At 46.6% G+C, this 16,150-nt stretch overlaps 1 protein-coding gene across 2 annotated transcripts in view; it reads left to right on the forward strand.

Moving 5' to 3' along the window:
• LOC115104281 (myosin-10-like) overlaps window positions 1–16,150 on the forward strand; it is a 68,992-nt gene that overhangs the window by 40,557 nt on the left and 12,285 nt on the right. Inside the window, exons 6-16 of one of the 2 annotated variants that reach the window (XM_065006568.1) lie at window positions 230–262; window positions 3,898–3,990; window positions 4,467–4,530; window positions 5,337–5,435; window positions 5,659–5,802; window positions 5,939–6,034; window positions 7,017–7,135; window positions 7,286–7,438; window positions 7,570–7,743; window positions 7,832–8,005; window positions 8,832–8,946. In XM_065006568.1, the coding sequence (XP_064862640.1) occupies window positions 230–262; window positions 3,898–3,990; window positions 4,467–4,530; window positions 5,337–5,435; window positions 5,659–5,802; window positions 5,939–6,034; window positions 7,017–7,135; window positions 7,286–7,438; window positions 7,570–7,743; window positions 7,832–8,005; window positions 8,832–8,946 (1,264 nt within the window). The remainder of the gene's footprint in view (window positions 1–229; window positions 263–3,897; window positions 3,991–4,466; window positions 4,531–5,336; window positions 5,436–5,658; window positions 5,803–5,938; window positions 6,035–7,016; window positions 7,136–7,285; window positions 7,439–7,569; window positions 7,744–7,831; window positions 8,006–8,831; window positions 8,947–16,150) is intronic. The other variant, XM_029625646.2, reaches the window with a different exon arrangement.

The following is a 16,150-nucleotide window of genomic DNA, read 5'->3' on the forward strand; positions in this document are numbered from 1 at the left end:
AGGATAATGCTAGCAGGATAATGTTAGCAGGATAATGCTAGCATGATAATGTTAGCAGGATAATGTTAGCAGGATAATGCTAGCAGGATAATGTTAGCAGGATAATGCTAGCAGGATAATGTTAGCAGGATAATGTTAGCCACCAGTAGGTTCACTGCTTATGGCTTGTGTTTGACATAAGCACCTCCAGGTCTAACCCTTCCCTTTGTTTATTACCTGAAACAAACAGCCCGAATCCCCTAAAGCGTTGAACAAGCTCCAGGCAAGTGTTTCCCCACTTTCTAAAACACTTGTGCTCAGTTTGGATGTTTTTGCATGCCCTTCCCGAAATCAAACTGTACTGTCTTTTCCCATGAACTTATCTCTGCTGGTATATGTGGTATTTGTTTGTGCTGGCAAAACGTTTAAGTCTGCTATCAAACCGACAGACTTGTATTACATTGTGTTTTATCAGTTGTTTTAGGTTTATTTGAAGGAAATGCCCAACAGTGTCAACATACAGTAAGCCTTAGAAAGGGAAACAAATATTTTGTCATTTGAAACACAGTGGCTGTTAATTTGCAGTGACCTTACAATAACTAACCCCATATGCATGTGCTTTTTGTGGTTAGGTTCTAGTCATATTTATCTTTTGTTATTCCCACTTTGAATGTCCATGGCAATGAGAGGATTTGGTGTGAACTGTGAAATCACATCAGACTGTGGCTCTCCAAACCCTCTTCCACAACAGCCCTCTAATATCTCAACCATTCTCCTTTATTCATGCTAGTTTTTCATTTGATTAGCTCAGAAAGCCTTTGGCATAGCTTCAAATACCTTTCATGCACGGTTAATGCCCACGGCCACACGAATACGGTTTGTGTCCATAATAACACCTGACTACTCATTCACACACCGTGGATTCCTGTCCTACAGTACAGTCTGTGAGTAGGTGTTGCTTTTGATTGTTCCTAATCAATAAGCACATGTTGGGTCAGTGATGTGGGAATGCTTGGACCTTCCCATCTCCATCGCGATCCTCACCTGGACATCTTGGGGAATGAAATGAAGCTACTATTGTCTCTCTGCTGCATAACATGGGCATGCTTCAGTAACAATGGAGGCTCACCTGGGACTAATACACCGCGCATCATTTTTCAGCTTGATTCATGATCCACTGTTCCCCCACAGAGACTTCTAACATTACATCATTCTTTCCAACTGAATACTCCACTGTGGATACTTCTGAGTGTAAATGAGATATTTACTGGCCCTCATTGTCCCCCCACTCAGTTTGCCCAGGAGCTATTTTTCTTTCCCAAAACTTTTTTTCCCCCTCAGTAAAGCGATGCTTTGCTGAAGCAGATGCTGCTATGATTAAACACAACCCCCCAAAAATGTACACTCACCCAGGTTGTGTATATGTACTACACAGTGTTGATGTGTGGCGATATCCTGGCTGTAACTCTGTACCTGGGTCCCTGTGCCAGAATACACCAGTCCACTACAGCTCACTGCTCTCCCACACCACGCTGCCTCTGTGTCTAGCTAGGATCCCTATTAGCACGGGCCAGAGGAATGTGGAGCGAGGGGATATGGGAGGGAGGAGAGGGGAGGCTGGGGGCCAAGTAGCAGCTCTGATAGAAGAGGCTGGGGTCCAAGTAGCAGCTCTGATAGAAGAGGCTGGGGTCCAAGTAGCAGCTCTGATAGAAGAGGCTGGGGTCCAAGTAGCAGCTCTGATAGAAGAGTGGGCCCCAGACACCCAGTAGCCAGGAACTTGGGGCTTTTCTTGTGGGGCAGAGCAGTGGAAGTATTGCATTGATCTGATACAATGTGTGTGCATTAGGGAGGTATTGTGCAGTGTAGTAGGTAAAGGATAAGAGAGGGAGTGAAAATGTCCACATCACCCTTCCCTAGCGTCCTGCCATCAGGAGAGAGAGGTTTGACTGGAGCAGCTCTCTGACTCTGATCCAGACAGTGGGAGGAGGAACTCAATACCTCCATGTGATCTGTACAGTTTAGATCTGATTTCCACCCTGAGTTGAAATCCTGAAAGAAAAATAGTCCTCACGTCGTGTTCTGCCCCGCCAGGCACCCCGACTCCAGTCTCATTCCTGGAAATGATTTATATGTGGGGTCATTGGGGCTAATTAAACACAAGCTACCCCGATGATGCTCCCTTCTCTTACGTTGACATGTTTAACTATTCAGACAACATTATGTTAATAATGTGTCTTGTCTGGAACCAGGGGTTTAGTGTATGTATGCTCTGTAGTGCGTTTCTCAAACCCTAGAAACCTGAGTTATAGGATGTGCCTCAGGGTTGGCGGCGACACATCTACACGGTAGAGGCTGCAGTATGTTTAAGTGGGCCAGACCCCAGTCCTTCTGGCAGCAGCCCTACTTCTCTCTGCACCAATCTCTCACTCACCCGTATGTAGGCTGAGCCTGTCCCACATATCTGTGGTGGGGCTGGGCAGCGCTACCCCCCAACCTTTAAAATCACAGAAAACTCTGGCCCACTGGGTCATCAAAAACCAGGCCCCAGTGTCCCATCACCGTAGAGAAACCAGGGCGGTACAGGCTGGCTGGTTGCAGTGCTATTTCTGTTGTGCCCACAGAGCCAGCGCCCTGGTTAGAGCGGGTAAAGTGGGCGAGGTGCGTGGTGGTGGAATGCCCCCACCGCTCGAGGATTTGGGAAGTAGCCACCGCCCGTCACAGCAGTGCCTCCCGGAAGTGGAGGGTGCATGTGAGCAGCGTCACAACCACAGGAATGTTCTCACCACCCCACAATCTCACTTTAGTTACTGCAGGCAATGCTGCTTTTTATCCTCTGTCCTCTCTGTATGTGGGGAAGAAGTAGACTAGTGGCCTCTCAAACCCTGTGAGACAGTTGGCTATGCCCTGTGGCTGGCTATGCCCTGTGGTTGGCTATGCCCTGTGGTTGGCTATGCCCTGTGGCTGGCTATGCCCTGTGGCTGGCTATGCCCTGTGGCTGGCTATGCCCTGTGGCTGGCTATACCCTGTGGCTGGCTATGCCCTGTGGTTGGCTATGCCCTGAGGCTGGCTATGCCCTGTGGTTGGCTATGCCCTGTGGTTGGCTATGCCCTGTGGCTGGCTATGCCCTGTGGCTGGCTATGCCCTGTGGTTGGCTATGCCCTGTGGCTGGCTATGCCCTGTGGTTGGCTATGCCCTGTGGTTGGCTATGCCCTGTGGTTGGCTATGCCCTCCAACCTGTGAAGGTCATGACCAGCATATAAACAGCATATAAACCTCTGTCTACATGATTCCTACAGTAGGCTTGTATTCGCTCTGCTCAATAGCTCGAATTGATCAGTTGGTGTATGTTTTGACATAATATTATTAAACTGTATAATATAATAAACTGAATAATATTTAGTCCCAGATGTTAATATGAGCATAACACGACCGCCACATCTGATTTAAGAGCATTATGATCAGGCCCTTTGAGGAGGATTCTAGTGCTGCACCATTTTGTGTTCAGTCAAACAAAAAGTATTTCTCTCTCCAAAGACTGGTATTGATATTGAGGAATGCATTATTAAAGAAAGCCTCAGTCAAGAGTGCACTGAATCTTCCGTTTTGCAGATGAGCTGAACCATATGGTTTACATTTAGTGTTTCTCAACATTGTATGAAATAATTGGGTACAATGTCGTCTTACTGACATCATACTTTTAATGGGTTATTCATTCAGTAGAAATATAGCAGATGTCTACTGCATAACAGAGGCTCCATTCTCACACTCTCTTTTACTTCCCATGTCCACCCTGTGGTGAAAGCAAAGGCACTTGTCCATACCGATTTTAATGCATCTTTCATTAGCGGTTCATGGCTGGTTTAGGTGGTGGCGGTATTAACTGGCTCTATATCACTCAGTTTCTCCCTCACTTTACAGGGCGAGCTGGAACGGCAGCTTCTGCAAGCCAACCCCATCCTTGAATCCTTTGGCAATGCCAAGACGGTGAAAAACGACAACTCGTCACGTTTCGTAAGTTTAAAAAGCTACACTTGGATAAAAATGGTCTTGAATGTGACAGCTGTACTGTATGTTTTATGTACACATTTGTAGACGGTCTATAAACGGACCCTCTGTGTAAATAGGTATTGTAGGACCTGCCTCTCCAGAATACAGTGAAAAGGTGTGTGAAGGAGAACACTGTCTGCTAAAGAGCACGGCAATGTGCTTTCCATGTTCCATAATCCTGGCATACACACACACACACACACACACACACACACACACACACACACACACACACACACACACACACACACACACACACACACACACACACACACACAGTGTATCCCCACTTCCGACCAGACCTGACATTCTACATCACGGATGTCTGCAGAAATGATACTGTTGACTCAGTGGGGACTGTGTTTTGGGCTCACAGAGGCCTACAATGTCACACAATGTTTAGAACTGCTGCCTTATACATTTTGTATCCTTCCTTACAGGGCAAGTTCATCAGAGTCAACTTTGACGTGACCGGCTACATTGTTGGGGCCAATATCGAGACCTGTATCCTCAAAGATGGGAGACTGGGAAGTGAAGGGGGAGGGGATGCAGGAGTCTGCAGATGGACATACATAGTCGGGGTTTGGCTCAAGGGGCTCTGGGATTTGTGCCACACTTCAATGCAGAGTGCTCACCAGATAGTGGATAGACTTAGGTTCTTAGAGCTAGATATATTCATACTCAGCCTTTGTTTATTCATGTTTAGGTTGAATTGGGAGAATGCTGGTTTTCGTTTTCTAAGATTGAATTATATCTGGTCGTTATGCTTGTGAGATGTCAAATTTGTGTCCCTCAAGAATAGCATGTTGTGCAAGATTTGGCGTTGCAGAAAGTATGATTTATAAAGCAGTGTGATGTGTGCTATACAGGCATTCGTCTTTCTGAGATGGTGGTAGTCAAGGTTTCTGGAAACACTGACTAAATAGCAACCCACTCAGTGGGCATTTCAGTCTCCTGTAAAACTAAGGTCCAGTGATAAGCACAGTTGAGTTCTTGCCTGAAGCCCAAAATGGTCGCTCTTTAGACAAAACACCCTGTATTCAGACACAAGTGATCAGAAACACAGGACTTTACCGTTTTAGGGCCAGAAAATTATGCCCAGTATCTCTAGATTGGGACCGCATTTAACATACTAAAGTCTATTGAGATTGGCATTAACAGAAATAAACGCTTATTATTTTACAGTATATCATACGAGTATAGCAAGAAGCAGCAATTCATACCAATCCATTGTATGTTTGAGAAGATTCTGCTAGGCATGGCACAATAACCAGTATTGCTCCTTTGGACCTTGACTCCCTGACTACCAGACCTCCTGGAGAAGTCCAGGGCCGTTCGCCAGGCCAAAGACGAGAGGACCTTCCATGTCTTCTACCAGCTTCTGGCAGGAGCCGGGGAGCACCTTAAAAGTCACTATTTTATACACCATTCCAATTATAATGATTGTCAGTAGTGTCTCCTGCAAGAAGAATCAACACTATGTCTATTCTTTTCAGTTTGTCAGGGCTCTGCGCCATAAATGGCTCGACCAGAAATAATACCATTTCATTATTTCTCTTCATGTTATAAGTCTTGGCTGTTCTGTTATACTACTGGTTTTTGATTTGTCTCCCCCTACCCCTCTCCTTTCAGCCGACCTGCTCCTGGAGGGCTTCAACAACTACCGCTTCCTGTCCAACGGCAACATTACCATCCCTGGCCAGCAGGACAAGGACAACTTCCAGGAGACCATGGATGCCATGCACATCATGAGCTTCTCCCATGAGGAGATCGTATGTGAGTACACACACCCTAGACCATGGATGCCATGCACATCATGAGCTTCTCCCATGAGGAGATTGTATGTGAGTATACACACCCTAGACCATGCATGTAGTATCAATGTCTGATTTACTCTCCCTTGTGGTTGCAGGCATGCTGAAGGTGGTGTCTGCAGTACTACAGTTTGGTAACGTTGTCTTCAAGAAGGAGAGGAACACAGACCAGGCCTCCATGCCTGAGAACACAGGTGATGCTATACCCTCAGAGGCCATACATACTCCAACCAACACTCCAGGACTTTGAAATCATCCAGCTTAAGTTTGACCATTTCTCACCACACAGCTGAAAAAACATTGTCCCAGTTTACAGTGAGCTGATTCTCTGGGCTGCAAGTCTTCAACATTGATCATCCTCCCACAATATGCTGCTCAGCCTCAAAAACAGTCCACTCACTTGGTCCACATAACTTACTGCAGAACAGCTTCATTAAAATGATGCTGTAATCAGTATTGGGTCTTAGTGTGAGTCCGCTGGAATCACAACACTAGCAGAGTAGAGTCATCCTTCACCGTTGTGGCTGAGACAAGGATAGCAAAGCGTCAGCAGCTCCAGATGTCTGTCCTTAGTACATTATGAAGTCTGGCAGCGCAGAGACACTTCACTGAACTGAGGTCAGATTCCTAGGAACTCCTGCAGTGACAGTGTCTTGGCTGGAGCTCTTTGTCCGGTTTTTGTTAATATAAAGACAGGCAGGCACATTGTAGCGGTCCATATCAGGTATGTTATACCCCGGGGCTCATGCTACGTGTCTGTATTTTACTTCAGAAGTAGATGGCTAGTAGGAATAAATGTGTCATGAATATCATTTCTTTCTGGCACGTTGCTCTGCATTAAGGGTCAGTTTATAACGGCAAGCCATGCAGTTTGGTTGTCATTAGGAAAGTGGATGTGTCTCTGCTGAGATTTATCCTTGGTGATTTTGACTGATGAATCATACAGACTGTGGCCATATCCTTGGGTAGCTGGGGTGAAATGTAGCGGTAGTGCTTTACTGAGGTCTTTCATTACATATTCCTGTCTGACATTTCCTCAACTGTTTTGAATTGAGACTGGTTAGGCTGCATACAAAGCTCTCTATTTGTACTGTATAGAAGGCTCTGTCTGTGCCCATCTCCAGGTTGCAACACTGATGGGTCACTAGTAACCCAATGTCCTGTCTCTCCTCCCAGTGGCTCAGAAGCTGTGCCACCTGCTGGGGCTGAATGTGATGGAGTTTACCAGGGCCATTCTGTCCCCCCGCATCAAAGTGGGCCGAGACTACGTCCAGAAGGCCCAGACCAAAGAACAGGTAGGAGCTGTTCTCCAGTTCCCATCAGTTGTACACTCCTCTTGATGAATTCACTAACACTGATCTATGCAGGTCCATGAAGTTGGCCTAAGCAGAAACAGACTGGTACCCAGCAGACTGTCGTCTATCGCTCTCTGGTTCTCTCCTCAGGCTGACTTTGCAGTGGAAGCCCTGGCCAAGGCCACATATGAGCGTCTGTTCCGCTGGCTCGTCCACCGCATCAACAAGGCCCTGGACAGGACCAAGAGACAGGGAGCCTCCTTCATCGGCATCCTGGACATCGCTGGCTTTGAGATCTTTGAGGTAAATTTATTTTCAAGATCATTCATCTCTTGTTGCAGACATATAATCATGTCCAAGAGGGACTGTCTTGTCTTATTGATCTGTAATACTCATCTCTCACATCTCTTTCTCTCCCCATATCCCTCCTCTAGCTGAACTCATTTGAGCAGATGTGCATCAACTACACCAACGAGAAGCTGCAGCAGCTGTTCAACCACACCATGTTCATCCTGGAGCAGGAGGAGTACCAGAGGGAGGGCATCGAGTGGAGCTTCATCGACTTCGGCCTGGACCTGCAGCCCTGCATCGACCTCATTGAGAGACCGGTCAGCTTTTCATCTTTACACATATAGGTGTATTTTACTCAGATTATGTCTGACGAACTTCATTCTTCTCCTTTCTCTCTGTCTGCAGACCAACCCTCCAGGAGTTCTGGCCCTGTTGGATGAGGAGTGCTGGTTCCCCAAGGCCACTGATAAGACATTTGTAGACAAGGTGCTCCAGGAGCAGGGCACCCACCCCAAGTTCCAGAAACCCCGGCAGCTGAAGGACAAAGCCGACTTCTGCATCATTCACTACGCTGGCAGGGTACGTCCACGCAGAGCCTGGGTCTCAATACACTGAAATGACTTCCTCAGCTCGTCCTCTCATATCGTATCATTGATTGGTGAAAACAAGGTATTTCTGCCATATGAGCTCCCTTTTTCTGGCGAGGGCCTCATTCGTTCAAAGAAACTGATTTGCCATTGACATTTTTGTTGCTTTGCCTGGTTAGGGGTTGGAGTGTTGGAAAGATGAAGCAGTGTTTTTGAAATTAGAATTATTGTTCAGCTCCATAATGTCTTGAGAAACATGTTTTCTTTCTGAATGACTTTGTTACCTGTCAATGTTAAATTGCTGCCTTTGATGCAGCGGACATTTTTACCTTAAAGCTTTAGTTAACTGGTTAACAGGTTAACAGTTAACAGGCCTTAGCACAAAAGTCCAGTTCTGCTCCCAATCTCCACATCTGGTTCACGTTGGTGTGAGACCGATTTTACACTGTTACGTAATCAAATATTTTTCAACTTTCACCTCAGTGTGGTCTCCCATCTGCAGAGGGCCTGTGTACATTCCATGCCAGACTCCACATGAAATAAAGTTCATATCATCTTCATCCATTTTCTTATTAAATTTGTCACACAAAGTTCAGATGTACATTTTGTTCTGGTCACAGCACCAGTAGTCCTCACACATGTTAAGACTTAATAAATAGATTTTGTTTACAGCGCTTGAACTCATTTTCTCTTGACCAGGTATCTATTTAATTTGATCAGACATGAAAGTCAGTGAGGCAAGATAAAAGGAAGCTATTTAACACGATGTGCCGGTACATATAGGCCTGTTGAGCTTACGTCTGTCTGTCTCTCCTCAGGTGGACTACAAGGCTGACGAGTGGCTGATGAAGAACATGGACCCTCTGAACGACAACGTGGCCACGCTGCTCAACCAGTCCACTGACAAGTTTGTGTCTGAACTGTGGAAGGACGGTGAGTGTCCCGTACTCTCTTCCTGTTTGGACCATGTAGTTGTCACTTTGTTTGAGTCTTGGTTATACATTTACATTTACATTTAAGTCATTTAGCAGACGCTCTTATCCAGAGCGACTTACAAATTGGTGCGTTCACCTTAAGACATCCAGTGGAACAGCCACTTTACAATAGTGCATCTAAATCTTTTAAGGGGGGTGAGAAGGATTACTTTATCCTATCCTAGGTATTCCTGAAAGAGGTGGGGTTTCAGGTGTCTCCGGAAGGTGGTGATTGACTCCGCTGTCCTGGCGTCGTGAGGGAGTTTGTTCCACCATTGGGGGGCCAGAGCAGCGAACAGTTTTGACTGGGCTGCGCGGGAACTGTACTTCCTCAGTGGTAGGGAGGCGAGCAGGCCAGAGGTGGATGAACGCAGTGCCCTTGTTTGGGTGTAGGGCCTGATCAGAGCCTGGAGGTACTGAGGTGCCGTTCCCCTCACAGCTCCGTAGGCAAGCACCATGGTCTTGTAGCGGATGCGAGCTTCAACTGGAAGCCAGTGGAGAGAGCGGAGGAGCGGGGTGACGTGAGAGAACTTGGGAAGGTTGAACACCAGACGGGCTGCGGCGTTCTGGATGAGTTGTAGGGGTTTAATGACACAGGCAGGGAGCCCAGCCAACAGCGAGTTGCAGTAATCCAGACGGGAGATGACAAGTGCCTGGATTAGGACCTGCGCCGCTTCCTGTGTGAGGCAGGGTCGTACTCTGCGGATGTTGTAGAGCATGAACCTACAAGAACGGGCCACCGCCTTGATGTTAGTTGAGAACGACAGGGTGTTGTCCAGGATCACGCCAAGGTTCTTAGCGCTCTGGGAGGAGGACACAATGGAGTTGTCAACCGTGATGGCGAGATCATGGAACGGGCAGTCCTTCCCGGGAGGAAGAGCAGCTCCGTCTTGCCGAGGTTCAGCTTGAGGTGGTGATCCGTCATCCACACTGATATGTCTGCCAGACATGCAGAGATGCGATTCGCCACCTGGTCATCAGAAGGGGGAAAGGAGAAGATTAATTGTGTGTCGTCTGCATAGCAATGATAGGAGAGACCATGTGAGGTTATGACAGAGCCAAGTGACTTGGTGTATAGCGAGAATAGGAGAGGGCCTAGAACAGAGCCCTGGGGGACGCCAGTGGTGAGAGCGCGTGGTGAGGAGACAGATTCTCGCCACGCCACCTGGTAGGAGCGACCTGTCAGGTTGGACGCAATCCAAGCGTGGGCCGCGCCGGAGATGCCCAACTCGGAGAGGGTGGAGAGGAGGATCTGATGGTTCACAGTATCGAAGGCAGCCGATAGGTCTAGAAGGATGAGAGCAGAGGAGAGAGAGTTAGCTTTAGCAGTGCGGAGGGCCTCCGTGATACAGAGAAGAGCAGTCTCAGTTGAATGACTAGTCTTGAAACCTGACTGATTTGGATCAAGAAGGTCATTCTGAGAGAGATAGCGGAGAGCTGGCCAAGGACGGCACGTTCAAGAGTTTTGGAGAGAAAAGAAAGAAGGGATACTGGTCTGTAGTTGTTGACATCGGAGGGATCGAGTGTAGGTTTTTTCAGAAGGGGTGCAACTCTCGCTCTCTTGAAGACAGAAGGGACGTAGCCAGCGGTCAGGGATGAGTTGATGAGCGAGGTGAGGTAAGGGAGAAGGTCTCCGGAAATGGTCTGGAGAAGAGAGGAGGGAATAGGGTCAAGCGGGCAGGTTGTTGGGCGGCCGGCCGTCACAAGACGCGAGATTTCATCTGGAGAGAGAGGGGAGAAAGAGGTCAGAGCACAGGGTAGGGCAGTGTGAGCAGAACCAGCGGTGTCGTTTGACTTAGCAAACGAGGATCGGATGTCGTCGACCTTCTTTTCAAAATGGTTGACGAAGTCATCTGCAGAGAGGGAGGAGGGGGAGGGGAGGAGGATTCAGGAGGGAGGAGAAGGTGGCAAAGAGCTTCCTAGGGTTAGAGGCAGATGCTTGGACTTTAGAGTGGTAGAAAGTGGCTTTAGCAGCAGAGACAGAAGAGGAAAATGTAGAGAGGAGGGAGTGAAAGGATGCCAGGTCCGCAGGGAGGCAAGTTTTCCTCCATTTCCGCTCGGCTGCCCGGAGCCCTGTTCTGTGAGCTCGCAATGAGTCGTCGAGCCACGGAGCAGGAGGGGAGGACCGAGCCGGCCTGGAGGATAGGGGACATAGAGAATCAAGGGATGCAGAAAGGGAGGAGAGGAGGGTTGAGGAGGCAGAATCAGGAGATAGGTTGGAGAAGGTTTGAGCAGAGGGAAGAGATGATAGGATGGAAGAGGAGAGAGTAGCGGGGGAGAGAGAGCGAAGATTGGGACGGCGCGATACCATCCGAGTAGGGGCAGTGTGGGAAGTGTTGGATGAGAGCAAGAGGGAAAAGGATACAAGGTAGTGGTCGGAGACTTGGAGGGGAGTTGCAGTGAGGTTAGTGGAAGAACAGCATCTAGTAAAGATGAGGTCGAGCGTATTGCCTACCTTGTGAGTAGAGGGGAAGGTGAGAGGGTGAGGTCAAAAGAGGAGAGGAGTGGAAAGAAGGAGGCAGAGAGGAATGAGTCAAAGGTAGACGTGGGGAGGTTAAAGTCGCCCAGAACTGTGAGAGGTGAGCCGTCCTCAGGAAAGGAGCTTATCAAGGCATCAAGCTCATTGATGAACTCTCCGAGGGAACCTGGAGGGCGATAAATGATAAGGATGTTAAGCTTGAAAGGGCTGGTAACTGTGACAGCATGGAATTCAAAGGAGGCGATAGACAGATGGGTAAGGGGAGAAAGAGAGAATGACCACTTGGGAGAGATGAGGATCCCGGTGCCACCACCCCGCTGACCAGAAGCTCTCGGGGTGTGCGAGAACACGTGGGCGGACGAAGAGAGAGCAGTAGCAGTTATTCAGTGACAGTATTGAAGAATCCCCTTAAAACCTGGAACTTAGGACAGTGGCTATGGTGGGAGTATTTTGTACGCGCTCTCATCCATTAGACTTCTTGTCTGGTTCATATTCAGCTGCTCGCTTCTCTGTGATGAGTGTTGCCAGCCAAAACATTGTGCGTTTGTGAGGTAACCTGAAATATCCGCTCGTAAATCTCCTCCCGCCTTTTATTTCCCCATTTGGCACATCCACTTGTTTTAAAAAGCGATTGAGTTTCATTATGAGTCATTGGACATCTACAATGTATACAGAAACAACTAATAGAAAGGAAATGACTGAATTGCTTTGTTTTTGTGCATGGAATATTCTACTGGACCAGTAACAGCAATATGTCTCTGTCCTTTACAATGTACACAACTAATCATTGTTTGTGTGAGTGTGTATGCGGTAACATAATACGAATAAATCTGTGTCTGCATGGATGTTTATGTGAAGCTGAGTTGTCCTTCACATCCTCCCCTCTCTCTGTTTCTGAGCTGTAGACATTCAGACCTTTCAGAGAGCCTCTTTCTATGACAAGGCCTCTAGTCTCCTTGAGCCTCCAGGTGAATGCACACATTGCTGCAGCTCTGTAGGGTTCTTCCTGCTCGCTCACGGCTGCACTCTGCACCCTTAGATGCACCCACCGCCTCTAGGCTTTGCATGACCCATAATGCACTGTTGCTAACCAAGACCGTACCTTTCAGCGATGCTGGTTTGTCTGGTGCCATTCTGTCTCAGTCAAATCTCTGCTCAGATTGTTTATTTGAGATACCTGCACAAGGAAACACCAGGATTGTTATGATTTGTTTGGAAGAGGTAGGACCTTGAAGAATACTAGCATGGAGACATCTGCCGGTGTGGAGTAAATGTATGAGAAAAAGCCTGGACATTGCCAGGGCCATGGCTGTTTAATGTATTCAACACTCACCTGTAAACTGACGACAGTATGGCTTGGAGCTGACTGGAGAGTGATGGATAGAGACCGACTTCCTCCACCACCTCTTTCACAGGATATTTTAGCTACAGATCACACTGACTTTGCTGGATTTCATAATCCCTTTAGCATGAGCTAAGCCTGTTTTTTGAGGGTACATTTTTTAGCAACCTTAACCTGCATGCCAGACCACTGATCTGATTTCCATAATCTTTTATTTAAAAGATTGTGAAATGAAGCTTTGCTTAAATATCACCCTGTAGATATCGGTGAAGCTGATGTGGAATGACAATGATTGAAGGAGGAAAGATTCATCAGTCAGTGTCACTTAACCTTCGCACACACTCCTTAAACTTCTGTCACCCTTGGATATTGAAGTAAATCCGAGCAGTCACTGAGAGTTAAGGGGAGAATATGATTCAAAGAGTTATAATGATTCAGCTCTGTTCCTGTTCCAATCAGTTGTCAGTCTTGACCATTGCCATATGCTTAGAAGCCTGGTTCTGGTTCTCCAAACGGATCAGGGCCCTTTTCATCTGATGACTTTATCCTTTGCACCATCTAGGAAGAATGTGTATGCATATGTCCAGATTCTTTCATAATAAGGCGACTGAAGCTTACTATGCCACTGAAGCTTACCATGCCAATGAAGCTTACCATGCCACTGAAGCTTACCATGCCACTGAAGCTTACCATGCCAATGAAGCTTACCATGCCAATGAAGCTTACCATGCCAATGAAGCTTACCATGCCACTGAAGCTTACCATGCCAATGAAGCTTACCATGCCAATGAAGCTTACCATGCCACTGAAGCTTACCATGCCAATGAAGCTTACCATGCCAATGAAGCTTACCATGCCACTGAAGCTTACCATGCCACTGAAGCTTACCATGAAGCTTACCATGCCAATGAAGCTTACCATGCCAATGAAGCTTACCATGCCACTGAAGCTTACCATGCCAATGAAGCTTACCATGCCAATGAAGCTTACCATGCCACTGAAGCTTACCATGCCAATGAAGCTTACCATGCCACTGAAGCTTACCATGCCAATGAAGCTTACCATGCCAATGAAGCTTACCATGCCACTGAAGCTTACCATGCCACTGAAGCTTACCATGCCAATGAAGCTTACCATGCCACTGAAGCTTACCATGCCAATGAAGCTTACCATGCCACTGAAGCTTACCATGCCACTGAAGCTTACCATGCCAATGAAGCTTACCATGCCAATGAAGCTTACCATGCCACTGAAGCTTACCATGCCACTGAAGCTTACCATGCCAATGAAGCTTACCATGCCAATGAAGCTTACCATGCCACTGAAGCTTACCATGCCACTGAAGCTTACCATGCCACTGAAGCTTACCATGCCACTGAAGCTTACCATGCTAATTAAGCTTACCATGCCACATTTAAGGACAGCTGACTACACTGTGAAACCATGGTTTCCTAGTAAGCCTCTAAAATCACATCAAAGAGGCATGATGCATCCCTGCCAAGGGAAATACTGCCTGACCCCAACAGAGGATTTCTGAAAGATATTTCAGTACAGTATATAGATTCCGTAGTATAGCTCTGATTTATAGCCCATTGCAGCACTGTCTGTATGTGTTCACCCTCGTTCATCAAACAGGTCAATTTCAGCTCTGCTGTGTACCGTATGGAAAGAGAGATGGCAATTACGTGTTCATAATTGGAATTGGTGAATGAAAGATATATTAATTTTGGGTTTTGTTGTGCTCTTTGTGACATATCCTTCTCTCTGAATACAGAAAGTAATTTATCCCCCAATGTGTTGCTCTAGTGTATGATAATTCACACTTATCCTTCGGTAGCAGTATTTCTCCTTTTATGTTTTTGATAAATCAAATGCATTAGATTGTGTCATTTAATAACATTGAGACACCCAGTTGGTGTTCCATTTCCATCTAGTTCTTGTTTTGAAAATGATATCACTTCTTAACTATACAGTGCCTTTGGAAAGTATTCAGACCCCTTGACTTCAAGCCTTATTCTAAAATTGATTCATTTAAAAAAAGAATTATCTCAGCAATCTACACACAATACCCCATAATGACAAAGCAAAAACTGTTTTTTTAAATATTTATTATAAATAGAAAACTTTTTTTTACTTAAGTATTCAGACCCTTTGCTAAGAGACTCGAAATTGAGCTCATGTGCATCCTGTTTCCATTGATCATCCTTGAGATGTTTCTACAACTTGATTGGAGTCCACCTGTGGTAAATTCAATTGGACATGATTTGAAAAGGTACACATCTGTCTATATAAGGTCCCACAGTTGACAGTGCATGTCAGAGCAAAAACCAAGCCATGAGGCCGAAGGAATTGTCCATAGAGCTCCGAGACAGGATTGTGTCGAGACATTTCTGCAGCACCAATCAGGCCTTTATGGTAGAGTGGCGAGACGGAAGCCACTCCTCAGTATAAGGCACATGACAGGCCGCTTGGAGTTTGCCCACAGCCACCTATAGACTCTCAGACCATGAGAAAAAAGATTCTCTGGTCTGATGTAACCAAGATTCATCTCTTTGACCTGAATGCCAAGCGTCACATCTGGAGGGAACCTGGCACCATCCCTACGGTGAAGCATGGTGATTGCAACATCATTGCTGTGTGGATGTTTTTCAGTGGAAGGATCGAGGCAAATATGAATGGCGCAAAGAACAGAGAGATCCTTAATGAAAACCTGCTCCAGAGCTCTCAGGACTTCAGACTGGGGCAAAGGTTCACCTTCCAACAGGACAACGACCCTAAGCACACAGCCAAGACAACGCAGGAGTGGCTTCGGGACAGGTCTCTGAATGTCCTTGAGTGACCCAGCCAGAGCCCGGATTTGAACCCAATCTAACATCTCTGGCGAGACCTGAAAATATCTGTGCAGCAATACTCCCCATCCAACCTGACAGAACTTGGGAGGATCTGCATAGAAGAATGTGAGAAACTCCCCAAATACAGGTGTGCCAAGCTTGTAGCGTCATACCCAAGAAGACTCGATGCTGTAATTGCTGCCAAAGGTGCTTCAACAAAGTACTGAGTAAAGGGTCTGAATACTTATGTATATGTGATATTTCAGTTTTTAAATTTTTATAAATTAGCAAACATTTCTAAAACCCTGTTTTTGCTTTGTTATTATGGGGTATTGTGTGTAGATTGATGAGGGGGAAAAAACTATGCAATACATTTTAGATTAAGGCTGTAAAGACAAGGAGTCTGAATACTTTCCAAAGGCACTATGTTAGTAATACTCTGAGGAATGCCTTTTTAGCCTGGAGGTTGTTTTCTGTCTGAAATGGAGACGGCCAACTGGTCTCTAAAGGA

This window comes from Oncorhynchus nerka, linkage group LG21 (assembly GCF_034236695.1).
Source record: "Oncorhynchus nerka isolate Pitt River linkage group LG21, Oner_Uvic_2.0, whole genome shotgun sequence".
Taxonomy (NCBI): Eukaryota; Metazoa; Chordata; class Actinopteri; order Salmoniformes; family Salmonidae; genus Oncorhynchus; species Oncorhynchus nerka.